This window comes from Peromyscus leucopus, chromosome 1 (genome assembly GCF_004664715.2).
Source record: "Peromyscus leucopus breed LL Stock chromosome 1, UCI_PerLeu_2.1, whole genome shotgun sequence".
NCBI classification, from domain to species: domain Eukaryota; kingdom Metazoa; phylum Chordata; class Mammalia; order Rodentia; family Cricetidae; genus Peromyscus; species Peromyscus leucopus.
Window position 1 is genome coordinate 16,888,663 of NC_051063.1, and position 14,853 is coordinate 16,903,515.

A 14,853-nucleotide genomic window follows, 5' to 3' on the forward strand; every position below is an offset into this window, starting at 1 on the left:
TTTTGCGGTGGGGGTCTCTCTGCATATCTCTGGCTGTCCTGGTACTTACTGTGTAGATCAGGCTGGCCTTGAACTCACAGAGACCTGCCTGTGTCTCACTGAACTTGGAGTTTACAAGTTCAGCTAGACGATCTAGCCAGGAAGCTTTTGACCCTCTCATGGCTTCCTTCTGAGTGCTGGGATTACACACTATTGCTCTACCTAGTTTTTTTTTTTTTTTTTTTTTTTTTTTAGCATATGCCAGAGATTGAACTCAGGGCTTCATAACAAGGACTGTACTATCTCCCTTGCTCAGAGGTGTGTGGGGGTGGGGGGTGGGGGGGAACTTATCAAACCCAGGGCCTCACACATACTAGGCAAATGTTGTGTCACTGATCTACATCCCCAGCCATCAGGATTTTTTTTTTTAAGTTTTGATATTATACTATAATTAGAACATTTCTACCTTCTCTCCCCTCAAGCCCTCTTACATGCCCTCCCTGCACTCCTTCAAATTCACGGTCTCTTTTTTCACCAATTGTTACTATATGCATATATATGTATATACACGTATATTCCTAAATAAAACCTGTTTAGTCGGGGCTGGAGAGATGATTCAGAGGTTAAGAGCGCTGTTCAATTCCCAGCAACCTTATGGTGGCTCATGACCATCTATAATAGGATCTGATGCCTCTTCTGGCATGCAGGCATACATGCAGAGCACTCATACATTTTATATATACATGATGGGTGTGTGTGTGTGTGTGTGCGATATGTTGTTTGTTTTTTTTTTTTTTTTTTTTTTTTTTTTTTTTTTTTTTTTTGTTGTGTGTGTTTGTTTTTGTGTGTGTGTGTGTGTGTGTGTGTGTGTGTGTGTGTGTGTGTGTAGGTCAGAGGACATCTTTTAGGAGTTGGTTTTCTTCTTTCAACATGTTGAGGGTGGAGTCTCTTGTTGTTTCTACATGCTGTATACTATAGACATGCTGGTCCTCCAGCTTCTAAGTGATTCTTTTGTCTTGACTGCCCATTTTTCTGGGGATGCTGAGAATGCTTCAGAATCTGTCTTTTTCTAGAGGTCAAACTACGGTGGCCCATATTGGACAGCAAGCACTTTAAATGGCTGGGCCATCTTGCCGACGCCCTGCTACTTGATTTGCAAGTGTTCTTAATTGTTTTATAGATTTTAATCTTTATTATGTGCTATAATTTCATGAACTCAGCGCTCAAGCTCTTGTTTCATAAAGTTTTATAATGTGTATAAAGTTTCCTATCCATGTAGAACCTGAGGCAGGGGGATGGTGAATTTGAGGCCAGACTAGACAACACAGAGAAAGACCCTGTCTCAAAAACAAAACTAAGAAAAATATCTGTAAGTTTTGCCTATGGCTTTGTGTTTAGAAAGCCTGTATTCCATCATGATTCAAAAACATTGATCTGTGTTTGTTTAGTTTTTACCTTTATAGCCCATTAGAATTTCTTTAAGTAAAAAATATAAGATAGGATTGCAGATTTAACTTTTTGTCTGATGTCCCTGTTACTATGAAAAAAGTACATATAGTCACTGACTTGAAATACTCCTCTACCATATACAAAATCCCCACAGAGTCTTAGGGTTGCCATGTGCTGAATCCTACACTGAACCCCGATCGATTCTTGGGATTGTTTTCAGTTCTGCTCTGGTGCTGAGCCGGTGTCTCACAATCTTAATTATTACAGCTTTAATAATATATTTCAACGAGGAGTCTTGCAAGTACTTATTGTTCTGCAGAATTTTCCTGGCAAGCCAGGCATATTTATTCTTACAAGTGAACTTCAGAAATTTGTCAAGTTTAAGAAAAAGAAATTCTTACAGTGTGTGTGAATGTCGAGGATGAGTTTGTGCAGAACTGTGGTGTTCCCCCTACGGAGCTTCACCCTCTAAGGACCTGAGAACTATATTCCATCATGTGTTTTCTTTGAATCTTGTAGTTTTGTTGTGAAGATCCTGGGCCTTCATTTTTAGGTCTATCCTGACTGCTCCTGAGCAGATCATAACAAAGTCGTAGCTCCTGCTCTTGTAATGCAGATGGGATTTTTTTCCACCCAGTTACCTTCACTTTTCAGTCAAAAAGGTTGTATCACCCTGATTTCCTCACCTAACTTCATCCACTCCCCTTTCCTGAACAGAGAGATCCATTGTAATGACAGGGCAGGTGTCCCTGATGGCTTTGGACTTTTATTTTACTACTGACCTAAGCTGAAGGAAGCTTTCAGATGTCTGTTCTTCAAACTTGCTAAATAATGTTCTTTCTGTTTTCCCCGAAAGCTTTTATTAGGGAGGAACATTAAGTTTTATCAAGTGTTCTGCATCAATCAAGGTGTGCATCTGTAAGTGCACTCGCAGTAATGTATTTTCCAATACCAAATTATCCCTTTTTCCATAGACTTTGAGTGGGTTTTTTGTTGTTGTCAAGAAACAAACCTGTTTTTCCTGAAGAAGCAGGCCTGGTTTTATGCACTTGCAGGGAGCTCTGATTCTTGATTGGTCTGGAAGGAAGCTTCCTTCCCTCAGATTTGTTGTTACCAGGTTGGTTGGCTTTGGCCAGAAAGAAGCAGTGAGGGCATTTGATTTCTAGATTTGTAACCTTGACGTGACAAGGTTAGATCTCCTTTGAGCTTTCTCAGGCTAAGGAAGGGAAGGTGAGAAAAAACAGGGAGAAGGAGGTATTGAAGGCTGAGGCCTCTCTGACTTCGGGTTCAGACCTCAGTGGCAGCCTTGACTCAGAGACAACCCAGGGGAGCCCGCATGGGGCTGGGAAGGGCCCATGGGCAGGCTGTGTACCTGCCAAGCACTGTGCCGTGCCCTCTTCTCCTAGATGGTATATGGAGTCTCGGCTCCATTCTCTTCAGGACTTTCCCAATAAGAACAAGCTATATTTACCATCAACTGTATCAGTTGGCTTTCTGTGCCGTGGCAAAATACCCGAGACATGTCAGTTTCAAGAGGAGAGTTAATCTTGGCTTACGATTTTAGAGGGTCCGCTACGGCTGCTTGCCTGGGTTTCTTTGAACCCATGGGGCAGTGCATCATGGTGGGAGTGTGGGGTAGTGGAGGCTGTTCATCTCATGGTAGCTGAGGAACTAGGAGAGAAGAGGGGCCAGAGTCCCAATATGCCCTTCCAGGACATAGCCCTCGATGACCTAACTTCCCCATGAGGCTCCATTTCCTAGCCGACCCATCACCTCTTAATAGCACCATCACCTGGGGACCAAGCCTTCAACCTCTGAGAGGCATTTGAGATCCAGTCCATTAGGACTGACTAATTGCTGGTAGCCAGGCAATTCCTTCTAAGAAGCAATGTGAGCGGAGCTGGAAGACCCAGCTCGGCCTGTCTCCTGCCATGGTGGGCCTGGGAGCATTCCGGAGGCCTGGTTGTCTCCATAGAGCAAGTCTGCTACTCAGGCTGTGCCAAGTTCAGTAGCTTTTTTGGTCAAGTTTATTTTATACTCTGAAGAGTCTGTCAGAAAGAGGTGCTTCGCTTGTGCTGAGAGGGGCGGGGAGTGTGAATGTAAATCATGAGAATTCAGAGCCTTGGTCTCTTAGCAGCTCTGATCCTGTAAGGCAGAGTTTATTATGTTATTGCCTCTGGGTGTGTTTTCCTGAGAAGGCCAGAAACAAACTCTAGCACCAGCCCACTTTTACCCCTGGAGAATGGTAACTCTCATTAACACTGCAGACGGACTTAAGGATCTTCGGACTGATGCTTGCCTTGCTGTGAGTGCCATGGAGAAGAAGAAGGCTGGCCATTGCCCTTTGACCTCCTCACTAAGCTGAAAGAGTGAGCCTGACTTGGTTTCCCCCTTAGAGTGGGAGTGTGGCATGACCGGTCACAGTTTCTATGCCTGTTTTCTCCTCTCAGCAAGGTCTCTGTTCCCTTCAGCCTCGCGCTCCTCTCTGCATAATGATTCTCCGTTCTCCCCCTCCTCCTCTCTCCATGTGTTTCGTTTTCTTTGAGATGGGCTTTTGCAGAGCAAACTTCCTGCCTCAGCCTCCCGAGAGTCGAGTTTACAGGTGTGCCCACCATGCCTGGCTTCTGTTTTACACTTCTTAGGTGCAAACCCCGTAACACTTTGCCAGTGGCACCATGTCTCTGCCATTCACATGTATCCCATAATAGGTTCTGTGCACATTCTCACCAGGGCGAAGAGGAGAAACCAGTAAGTAGGTTCCCAGGCAGAGTCTGGTGTGGTGGTAATCTAATTGTACTGAAATATTATTTTGATTGTATGTTAATAAATAAAGTTGTCCGGGGGTCAGAGCTATTAGAGCCATAGCAAGAGTGTGGCGGTGGTGGCACACGCCTTTAATCCCATAACATCTCTGTGTGTTCAGGGATATAGCCAGCATTGGGGACATATGCCTTTAAAACCTAGGGGCAGTCATGTGTTTGGGTTTACAACCAATGAGAAGGCAGAACAACATACTATAAAAAAACGAACCGACAGGAAGTAGGTCTCTTTTCGCGAAGCTGGGACAGCAGGAGGAAGGGTGAGATTTTAGCTCTGAGCTCTGACCTCTCGGCTTTCTCTTTTACATTGTTTCTGTGTTTCTTATTTAATAAGACGGTTGGTTACATCTATAGTCTGGCCTGCGTATACACCACTGGCTGAAGCGCACATTCTAATTGGAGCCTGATATTGGGGGCTGAGCTCCTGTCTCCGCCCTGCCTCATCCCTTCCTGTCTGTTGTCCACACCGACCTCCAGGCCTCTATGGTTAGCTAATGGCTAGCTCCACCCTCTGATCTTCAGACGAGCTTTATTTGTTAGAGCACCAACAAAAGATCACCACAACTGGCCGGTTTTATCATGTTGAGTCTTCGTGGCTGTCAAGAGGATATCAGTCTGCAGGTGACTGTGGACCTTACCCCAACCCAGGAGCCAGTGAGCCACGGATGCTGATTTCATCCCACTCTCTCTGACACACGAGGCCCCCTTCTCTTGTGTTCGTAACCATCTGGTCTTGGTTTCTGGCAAGCCAGCCCTGGCCTGTGGGCTGTAGGTTGCTAAGCCCCGCCTGATGCTTTTCCAAAGTACTGATTTTTTTTTTTTTCCAAAAAGTACTCCATAAGAGTCAAACCTGCTGTTTCCAGCTGGCTTTGTTAACTGTTTATCAACTGTCAGCTTTGGTGTATAAGTGAAAAGAGTCCGTCAGTGGCTGTTCTTGGCTCGGGGCTTGCTCTGGAGTCTGGGCCAGTCTCTTTTCTCTGAAACACTCGGCCGAGGAAGCTCCCCAGTGTCAGCACCCAGATGAGGAGCAAAGGGAAGAATCACAAATGGTGACTGGCTGTATTGGAAGCGAGTGTTGTGAGGATTAGCCCTGGCTACCCTTACAATTCTCTCTCTATGAGTGTAAACATGAAGAGTGGGGCTGTGGTCCCTACAGCTGACTCTTGCCGCTTTCCGCTGTGACACTTCTCGGGGGCCACCTTCTTTTTTCTTTTTGGTTTTGGGAGACGGGACTTCTTTGTGAATAGCCTTGGCTGTACTGAAACTCACTCTGTAGACCAGGCTAACCTGGGACACACAGAGATCCACCCGCCTCTGCCTCATGAGTGCTGGGATTAAAGACGTGCATCACCGGGCCCAGCATGCAGCCATCTTCTAAGTGAGGGAAGTCCCTTTCTCCTGGGAAGCTCTGCCCACAGAGGGGCCCTTGGAAACGTTTTCCCCTGGATCCAGACTCAGATCGTGGAATTAACTCCTCCTTTTTCTGACTCAGTGGACTCACAGCTACAGGTGCCAGTGAGAAAGCTAAACCATATGGTACACTGCCAAGAAAGCCACTTCACTAACAGGCTCTGGGAACACAAAAGTTTTACTGCCCGGTTTTCCTGAGCATCCTAGAGCAGCGGATAGAGGCTCCAGGGCAGAAGCAAGAACTTTTGTCTCTTTTTTTACTTGAATCTTATTCTACGAATTCTATGTCATATTTTCCATATATATATATATATAAATTTTTTAAAGATAGGATTCACACTATGTGAATCCAGGCTGCTATGAACTCATAATTCTGCCTCCATCTCCTGGGTGCTGGGATCCCAAGCCCAGTCTTTTTTTTTTTTTTTTCTCTTATTTATTTATTCATTTATTGATTGATTGTATTTTATTATTTATTTATTTAAGTTTTTAGAGACAAGGTTTCTCTGTGTAGCACTGGCTGTCCTGGAACTAGCTCTGTACCACAGACCAAGCTACTGTCTCCCGCCGCCGCCGCCGCCGCCGCCGCCACCATCACCGGGCTTTGTTATTGTATTTTTAACATACCATTGTTTATAAAAAGCATTTTCCTATAGATGCTTTTTTACAGTTAGAAGGACTTTGCTGCAACCTAATTCTAGAAGAGTCCTGAAATCTGCTTCAGTGACCTAACTTCTGAGGAAGTTTTGGTCAATATTAGTGGTCTGGAAATAAATACACACACACCACACCACCACCACCACCACCACCACCACCACCACCACCACCACCACCCACACCTTCCTGGCCTGCACCTGCAGGTTCTGCATTAGTTGATTCAATCAAATACAGATAAAAAAAAATTCAGAAAAAATGTTTTTCTACTAAACATGTATTGATGTTTTCCCTTGTCATTAGTCCCTAAATGATGAAATTTAACAACTATTTAAATAAGTAGCCTAGGGATCATTGAAGGTATATAAGATGTGCTTATGATATAGAAATATAAAATATACAGTATATAAAATATGCAATCTTATACAAGGGACTTGAAAGTCTTTAGAGTATGGTATCCATGTTGGGGTGGGGGTCTTGGAGCCTCCCCCCCCCACTGGTACTGAGCATTCGATAAATGCTGGGCATAATAGATAATGCAGAAGTCACATAGAATGTTTTCCTTGCCACAAGAAGCTCAATTAGAGAGCGTTGTTACAATCTGGATTTCACCTTGTGCTCCAAGATCTGCTGAGGGTGCAAAGCTTGTTGTTCATCAAGAGTCTGCAGCCCTGTCTTTGCTTGTTTGGGGTTTGCCTCGGATTGTTCCATGCAAAGCTCTCTGGCTACCTTTCCTTCTTGACCCCCTCGGGAACCCTCTGTGCAGTATCACTCCTGGCTCTCTGCTCTCTTCTGTGCTTGGCATCAGCATTCTTGCTGTAAGGATTTCGCCTAAGCTTGCATGTAGCCGTGCTTTGCCCCGTTCAGTTCCCATAAGAATGAGTAGGGTGGGCAGCGTTAGACCTGGGCTCTGCTTGGAGCATAGAAAACGCCGCAGGTAGCAGGTATAGATTCCTGCAGGGGCTGGACCGTTGGCTGGCTCGGCCTCGTTATTTTTCTTCTGCGTCTCATCGGTGCAGGTGAAGAAGGGAGAGAGTGACTTTCCGATGACTCAGATGCATCGTGCTGGACAGCTCCCAGCCTCTGCAGTATCTTTCCAGCTTCCTGCAAGCCTGGGACAGGAGTGAGAAAATGATGATCGCGCCTCACACCTACCAAAGGCGTGTCTGGAGAGCTGTCTGGAAGTGGGCGCCTGTGCGTCCTGTGTGTACAAAGCAGCTGGTTTGGAACAGTGTGAAGGGCAGGCAGGTGGTCCCAGAGCAGGGTGATGACAGGTACTTGCAAGAGCAACTGAGGTCCTTGTCTTAACCAGCATAGTCTGCTTTTGTGCTGGTATGTGTCCTTTTGGGGGTGATGACACAGTCCCATCCCCCCTCGCTAGCATCTTGGTGGGTGTGTAAGGGGTGGGTATCTCTTAATGCTACCATGAGCGTGTTCTCCAGGTGGGACTTAGATGTATTCTAAGATTGGAGCATGGAAAACCATTTGGTATGATTCCAAACTAAGAAAGATGACAGAGCCAGGAGGGATGTGGGGAAAGGGCCAAGTCCTCATGACAGCCAAGTAGCCAGAAGCCCAGGGCTTGACATCAGGCAGACAGTGAGCTCATGGCTTCCGAGCAAGTAACTTAACTCCCCCCCAATCTCCATTTTCTCATCTGTATGATGGCCACCAGGTGGGGGACCTTGTGAGAAGCCAGTGAAACAGCGAATGGGTAGCCCTAGCTCTCCGCCTGCACTTAATGGGAGGAACATGGAGGGAGATGGCTGGTGACGCAGTGACAGCTGGGTGCTAAGACACTGACTTAGAAGATGGCATTGCAGGAGGGCACCATTCACAAAACAGAAGAGCCTGTGCAGCTTATCCTCAGGCACGGCCAGGCGGCCTCCCCAGGTAGCGGCATCCTGTCATCAGACTTGCTGGTAGATGCCAGGTGGCTCCGGTCCTAGGGAGGTCGAAGGGAAATGCCTGTGGCGGGAGGGAAGGTGGCCTCTAAGCTCCCTGCTTTCATCTCTACAATGCCAGGAAATGTAGCCAAGGGCTCTGGCCCGATCTGAAGATCTCTCAAAACCAACAATTGCATAGGTTAAAATTAGAAGGGGGTTAAAAAAGAAAGAAAGAAACTTCTGAGTGATCACTGGGTACAAGTAACAAGCTTATTTGCTTAGAGGTTTTTCCTCGGCAATTTCCCTATTTCTTAGCTTGCCAGGGGTGTCAGAAGAAGCGAACACAGACATCCTGTGGCTGTGTCAACAGTCGTCTCTGGAGTCTGCATGCTCACTGAGGTCTCTCTCAGGATGGCCGCTTTCCCACCCTGCTCTCATGCCCCTGTCCTGGTCCCCTCTTACAAGGACACCAGTCATGGGATGAGGTACCACCCCCAGTGACCTCATTTCATCCCCATTACCTCTTTAAGGACTCGGGGTAGGGACCATGCCCCTTTCCACGCCAGGATCCTTAGGTGCAAATCCTAAACAAAAATGTGAGCCTTGAGGATGGTGAGCAGCCTGAGCAGGTAGCACTTTTGTGCAAGTCTGGTGACCTGAGTTCAATCCCAGAGCCCCACGTAAAAACGGATAAAGAGGTCTGACTCCACAGACTTGTCCCCTGACCCACATATGAGTGTTGTAACACACATGCCCATGTGCATACACCTATATCATCTTTAAACTATTTTAAATTTTAAAAATGCAAGCATTTACATAGAATAAATGTCTCTGCACTTGCTTACAATATCTAATACAGTGTAAATGATGTGCATTCCATCATGAAGAAAATGACAGTTAAAAAGTCAGTAGTACATCAGACAGTTTTTCCTTTCCAAAAATTTTTCCATCCATTATTGGTTTAATTCAGATATGGACCCCATGGATGGGGGTGGGGGAACAGCTATATAGACAGCTACATTCTAAGATGTGTGTATGAGGGGTTAAGACTTCAAATGAGAGCTTGAAACACAGCAGAACCCATAAAACTCATGACAAGGGGTTTATCCTTTGTGTCTGTCATAGGGATTGTCACCCATAGATGGCCTTCGGAATATTTTGACATGCCCTTTATTTAAACTGTGTTCTGTCTTGATTCCCTTCTCTTAGGTGAACGGCCCTTCCCCTGTACGTGGCCAGACTGCCTTAAAAAGTTCTCGCGTTCGGATGAGCTGACCCGTCACTACCGGACCCACACTGGCGAAAAGCAGTTCCGCTGCCCGCTATGCGAGAAGAGATTCATGAGGAGTGACCACCTCACCAAGCATGCCCGGCGTCACACCGAGTTCCACCCCAGCATGATCAAGCGATCAAAAAAGGCTCTTGCCAGCCCCTTGTGAGGTGCTCCCCATGGTAGCCAGGCAGAGATGGTCCCCGGAAGGACAGAGCTCCCAGGAAACAGATGGACACGTGGAAAACGCGCCCCAGCAGAGGCGCGCTGCGCTGGCCACGGGAGGTCACTGCTCTTTGGTTAATATTCTGACACTCTCCCTGTACTGTTTCCAAAAAGCACATGGTAGCCTAAGATCAAAGTCAACGTTTGGTCCCCTTTGCAGAGGCAGCGTGGAACCGTCTCTGACTGTTGGAGGGCAGGCAAATGCTTTTGGTATTTTCTCCTTTGTTTTCTGGGGGTGGGGTGGGCGGGAGGGGGTGGCAAGGCCAAGACTCGGGGTAGGGTTTTGAAGATTCACACTGGTGTACATATGTCTGACCGGGTGAGTTGACCCCTGGCCTCCCACAGTGACTCTGGGTCCTTGATGCCTGTTGACACTCAGAAGTGTTTTTCTTCTCTTTTAATGTAACGAACAGTGTGCTCCAGTTTGTTTAGCAGAACCACCACTCTCTTGAATCACTTTAACTTTTGAGATTTAAAAAAAAAAAAAAACCAACAAAAAAAAAAACCCTCCATAGCACAGCTGTCTTTTATGCAAGCAAGAGCACACCTAGTCCAGCATGATCTGTCATCTAAAGACTTGAAAACAAACAACAAAAAAAGTTACTTATAGTCAATGGATAAGCAGAGTCCGAATTTACACTAATCAAGACAAACCTTCTCGAGGTCCTGATAAGTCCGGAACTTTCAAACCCTGCTTTGTATGAATCGTACTCTCTGAACATAAACTGCACTTTTATTTTCTAATACCGAGGGTGAATAAGGTAAATACATGCTTTGAGGGTAGAGGCAGACGTTCTGTTTGGCACCACGTTATAATCTGCTTTTTTTTTTTTTTTTTTTTTTTACAGTATACACGTTTTCCCTGAGAACCCATGGCAGAGATGTGAGGGCAGAATGTATAAGACACATGCTGAGGAGGAAGAGGGGGAGGAGGAGGAAGGTAGTGTTTTAAAGTGAGCGGACAATTTTAACTTCATGAATTTGTTTGAATTTCCCCGTCCTTTCAGAGAACGCCATCTTAATACACTCACGGCGCCAGGACACAGACAGAGGACAAGCATCCGGCACTGTCTAGTGTTAGCTGATAGATGGGTGCGTGACCATCTCCAGGCCTGGAAATGCCTGTTTTTGTTTTTGGTTAGGGGTGGGTGGGTGGGCGGATTTCTTGGTCGCCTTCTTGTATGAGACTCCCACTATGAGGTGCAAGAGTTATATCCAAGGAAAGGGAGCTGAAATATGAAAAACAAAAAATGTTTGCCCCTATAAGTAGTAACTACCAAGGGAAGACACCACCGTAATTTCAAAGGCGACTCTGCAGAACAGCCCCTTATGGTGAACGCAGGTCATAGAAACACGTGAGTGACATCACATCACCAGCTGTCTGCATCAGTAGCCTCACCACGACTTAGCTTCTATCCAGGTGTCTACAATGGCCCAAACCACTATATCCATCCTATGCCATTTACTGAAAACTTAATTTTGGCTCTTACACGGCCAGAAAAAAAACAAACTCAGTTTTCATAGTTAAAAACAACAACAACAACAACAACATGAAAACAAACAAAAACCTCAACTGAGGGGAGTCAGCAGTGATCGTGGGGAAATGTTTACATTTTCTTCCTTCAGAAATACCACTTTCTGATGATTTTATCTGATATTTAAAGCAGGGAGCTATGGTGCGCTCTAGTTTAGCCATGTGCTGCACATGGTGTGTAAACTCGGGGTTCTCACCTGCAAGGAGCTCCACATTTCACCCAGCACATGCTCACTCCATCTCAGCATCGGTGCTCCGGCAGTGGGCACGGGGCACAGCTGACTCCGACTTCCAACACAGCAGCCATCACAGCAGTGTTTTCTGTTTATCCAACACGGTCGCATCAGTGGTTCTATCCAGAGAACCGCTTTTAACATTAGGGACTGGGAGCAGTCCACGAGCTAAAAAGGAAAGTGTTTTCTCACGAGAAAACATGTCAGGAAAAATAAAGAACACTTTCTACCTCTGTTTCAGATTTTTGAAACGCTTATTTTAAACCAAATTTTAATTTCTGTGTCCAAAATAAGTTTTAAGGACATCTGTTCTTCCATATGAAATAGGTTAGGCTGCCTATTTCTTCCTGCGCTCATGGAAAAGGCTATGCATAGGGTACTCTGCACGCTGCCTTTTAGTGAGTGAGGAGTTTGAGGTTGCCTAGCAACTTGCTAACTTGTATAAACTCAGCTTTCCCTCATAGAAAGAAAGGAAGGAAAACCAAGTCAGTGAAAGACAATCTTAATGTTTCAGGAGTAAATCTGTATGTGGCTCTTGTCAAACACTTAGATGGATATAAACGCAGCAACTTGTTTTAAAAAAAAAATGCACAATATACTTCCCGGAAGAGTTGCTACTTGCCTTTTCAAGTTGTTGACAGACACACATTTGATATTCTCTTATATGTTCTAGTAACGTAACGTATAAACTCAAGGCTTTTTATTCTTTGTGATAAGTCCTGTTTTGTGTCACAAAACAGGAACCAGCATTCTAATTAGATTTACTACACGGAGATATGGTTCAAATAGGACTACTAGAGTTCATTGAGCACTAAAACTATGAAACAATTACTTTTTATATTAAAAAGACCATGGATTTAACTTATAAAAATCCAAATGCAGGATAGTAATTTTTGTTTACTTTTTTAACCAAACTGAATTTTTGGAAAGACTACCGCAGGTGTTTAAAAAGAAAGAGAAGCCGTTTTCTCTAATACTGTAAGTAGTTGTCATTCATGGAAAATATACTAGTTTTAGAGTTACGATGTCTCCTCTCCTTGGTTAGGGAAGAAGAAAGTCCTTCCCCATTGCTGAATGACACCCTGGCTTTAAGCTCCACATCACGCTTCTTTTGAGAATTATATTTGGTAGTTACAATTACAGAAACCAATTAGTTTGTCAGTTTGCAGATAGATTTAGCACAGTACTCATCACTCTGGGTAGATAAGATGTTCTTTCACAGCGGATGAATGGTCTGTAACACTGTAAGATACTGATCTTTACAACTGTTTAATCAGTTTTATTTTTGTACAGTATTAGTGACCTAAGTTATTTTGCTGTCCCGTTTTTGTAAATCAAATGAAATTATAAAAGAGGATTCTGACCGTAGGTATTTTGTACATATGTATATATGTTGTCCAAATAAAAATAATAAATGATAAAGATTAAGTTGTTGCGGCCATTATGTTCTTCCATAGGGTCGATTTGTTAAGCTGTGTTCACAGAATCCTGTGACAAGCACAGGGGTGATTTACCCCTGTGCCTTTCAGCACGGGCCATGTTTGCTCTTCACAGACCTCTGTGGGGTGCATGGAATGGAGGCCACTGGAAACAACTGCATTATGCTGGAGGGGAATATTTATGTGTTGAGGTAACTCACCTACGTGCTAGGGACAGATCAGAAAATGTTAAAGGCTTGGCCTGAGCTCCTGGTGTGATGATGGGGTAAGAGCACAGAAACGGTTTTCCAAAGCCGGGCAGGAGAAGTCATGGCAAGCAGAGTACCAAATCCTGTGTATATGTGTCCATGCACGCGCGCATGGAATTTCTGTAATCATACTAGCTGTTTTTGTTTGTTTTGTTTTACTTTTTATTTCATAACTTATTTATTTTATGTACATTAGTGTTCTGCCTGCATGCATGTCTGTGTGTGAGTTACAGACAGTTGTGAGCCTCCATGTGGGTTCTGGGAACTGAACCCAGGTCCTCTGCAAGAGCAGTCAGTACTTTTAACCAGTAAGTCATCTCTCCAACCCCTACGTCGTTTACTAAGCTCTTACTGTGTACTGACCATGATGCTGTGTTTCAGTTTCTCCTTTAATCCTTGCAGCAGCTCTGTGTGGTTTTGGTGTTACCTCTGTTTTAGGTGAGGAAACCGAGAGGAACAAACGATTTGGCAAGAAAAATGTAAGCATAGCCAATCCAGACTGAGTTCCCTTATCTAAAATGCTAGGACCAGAGGGCTTCTGGATTTGAGAGGCTTATTTTGGATTCTGGGTTATTTGCATATACGTAATAAATATTACCTGCATATACGTAACAAGTCTTATGGAAACACCCCGTCAAAACATAATTCATGCATATTTCTTTCTAATGTGCCCTGCTGGAGATAGATCTCAGGGCCTTGTACATGCTAGACTACTGATTTTAGCCCCCTGTTCTATTTTATTTATTTTTTTAATTAAATTAATGATTTATTTGTTTTGTTTTGTTTTGTTTTTTGAGACAGGCTGTGTAACAGCCCTGGCCGTCCTGTAACTCACTCTGTAGACCAGGCTGGTCCCCAACTCACAGAGAAAGATCTGCCCACCTCTGCCTCCAGAGTGCTGGATAAAAGGCATCCGTCACCATCGCCCACTCTCTTTTTCATTTTTACTTATTGTTTTGAGACAGAGTCATTAAGTCACCCAGGTTGGCCTTGAAGCGGGCCTCCTCCCTTAGTTTCTTGCGTTGCTGGGATTACAGACCTGCACTCCCAGGCCGGGGTTGGTGGTTTGCTTTCTCTTCTTCTTCTTTCTCCTGTAAAGAAGCCTCTCCCTCCTTACCTTCTGCTCCCACCCCACTCAGCTTATTTCTTTCCTTTCAACAGAGTTTCACTTGGTAGCTGAGGCGGGTCGGGAACTGGCTGTGTGGCCCAGCTTGGCTTTGAACTCTCAATCCTTGTGCCTCTAATGCTGGGATTCAGCTATGGCACCATGCTCAACTCAAAATTCTTGTTTGTTTCATATGCAACTCTAAATACCCTGAAGGTCTGTGTATCTGTGCTTTGGCTTCGAACCGTCATGAATTCAGATGTGGAATTTTCTACTTGTGGAATGGGGTTGCATTCGAGGTTTCAGATCAAGGAGCATTTTGGATTTAAAGATTAAGGATGCTCAACTTTTGTTGTAGAGAGCTGCTGAGTGGACCCCTCTTTCTTTCTGTACCTGTGTCAGAGAGGGTAGTAACTCACCTGACTCATTTTATTGGGCGCCATGACTTGCTGTCAATGTGGACAAAAATGTGACAAGAGAGACAAGGTACCTGCAGTCAGGGTTACATGGGAGTGGAGGAAAACAATGAAGAAGGAAACAGATTATCCTCGTGATCTCAGATAAGCATCACGATGATGATAACAACACAGTGAGTAGCAGTG

General features: G+C 44.8%; 1 protein-coding gene across 1 annotated transcript in view; it reads left to right on the forward strand.

Annotated features, from left to right (window-relative positions):
* Klf9 (Kruppel like factor 9) overlaps positions 1 to 12,883 on the forward strand; it is a 29,683-nt gene extending 16,800 nt beyond the window's left edge. The window contains exon 2 of the mRNA XM_028893933.2: positions 9,407 to 12,883. Within this exon, the coding sequence (XP_028749766.1) occupies positions 9,407 to 9,636 (230 nt within the window). The 3' untranslated portion in view covers positions 9,637 to 12,883. The remainder of the gene's footprint in view (positions 1 to 9,406) is intronic.
* Positions 12,884 to 14,853: the final 1,970 nt, after the last annotated feature.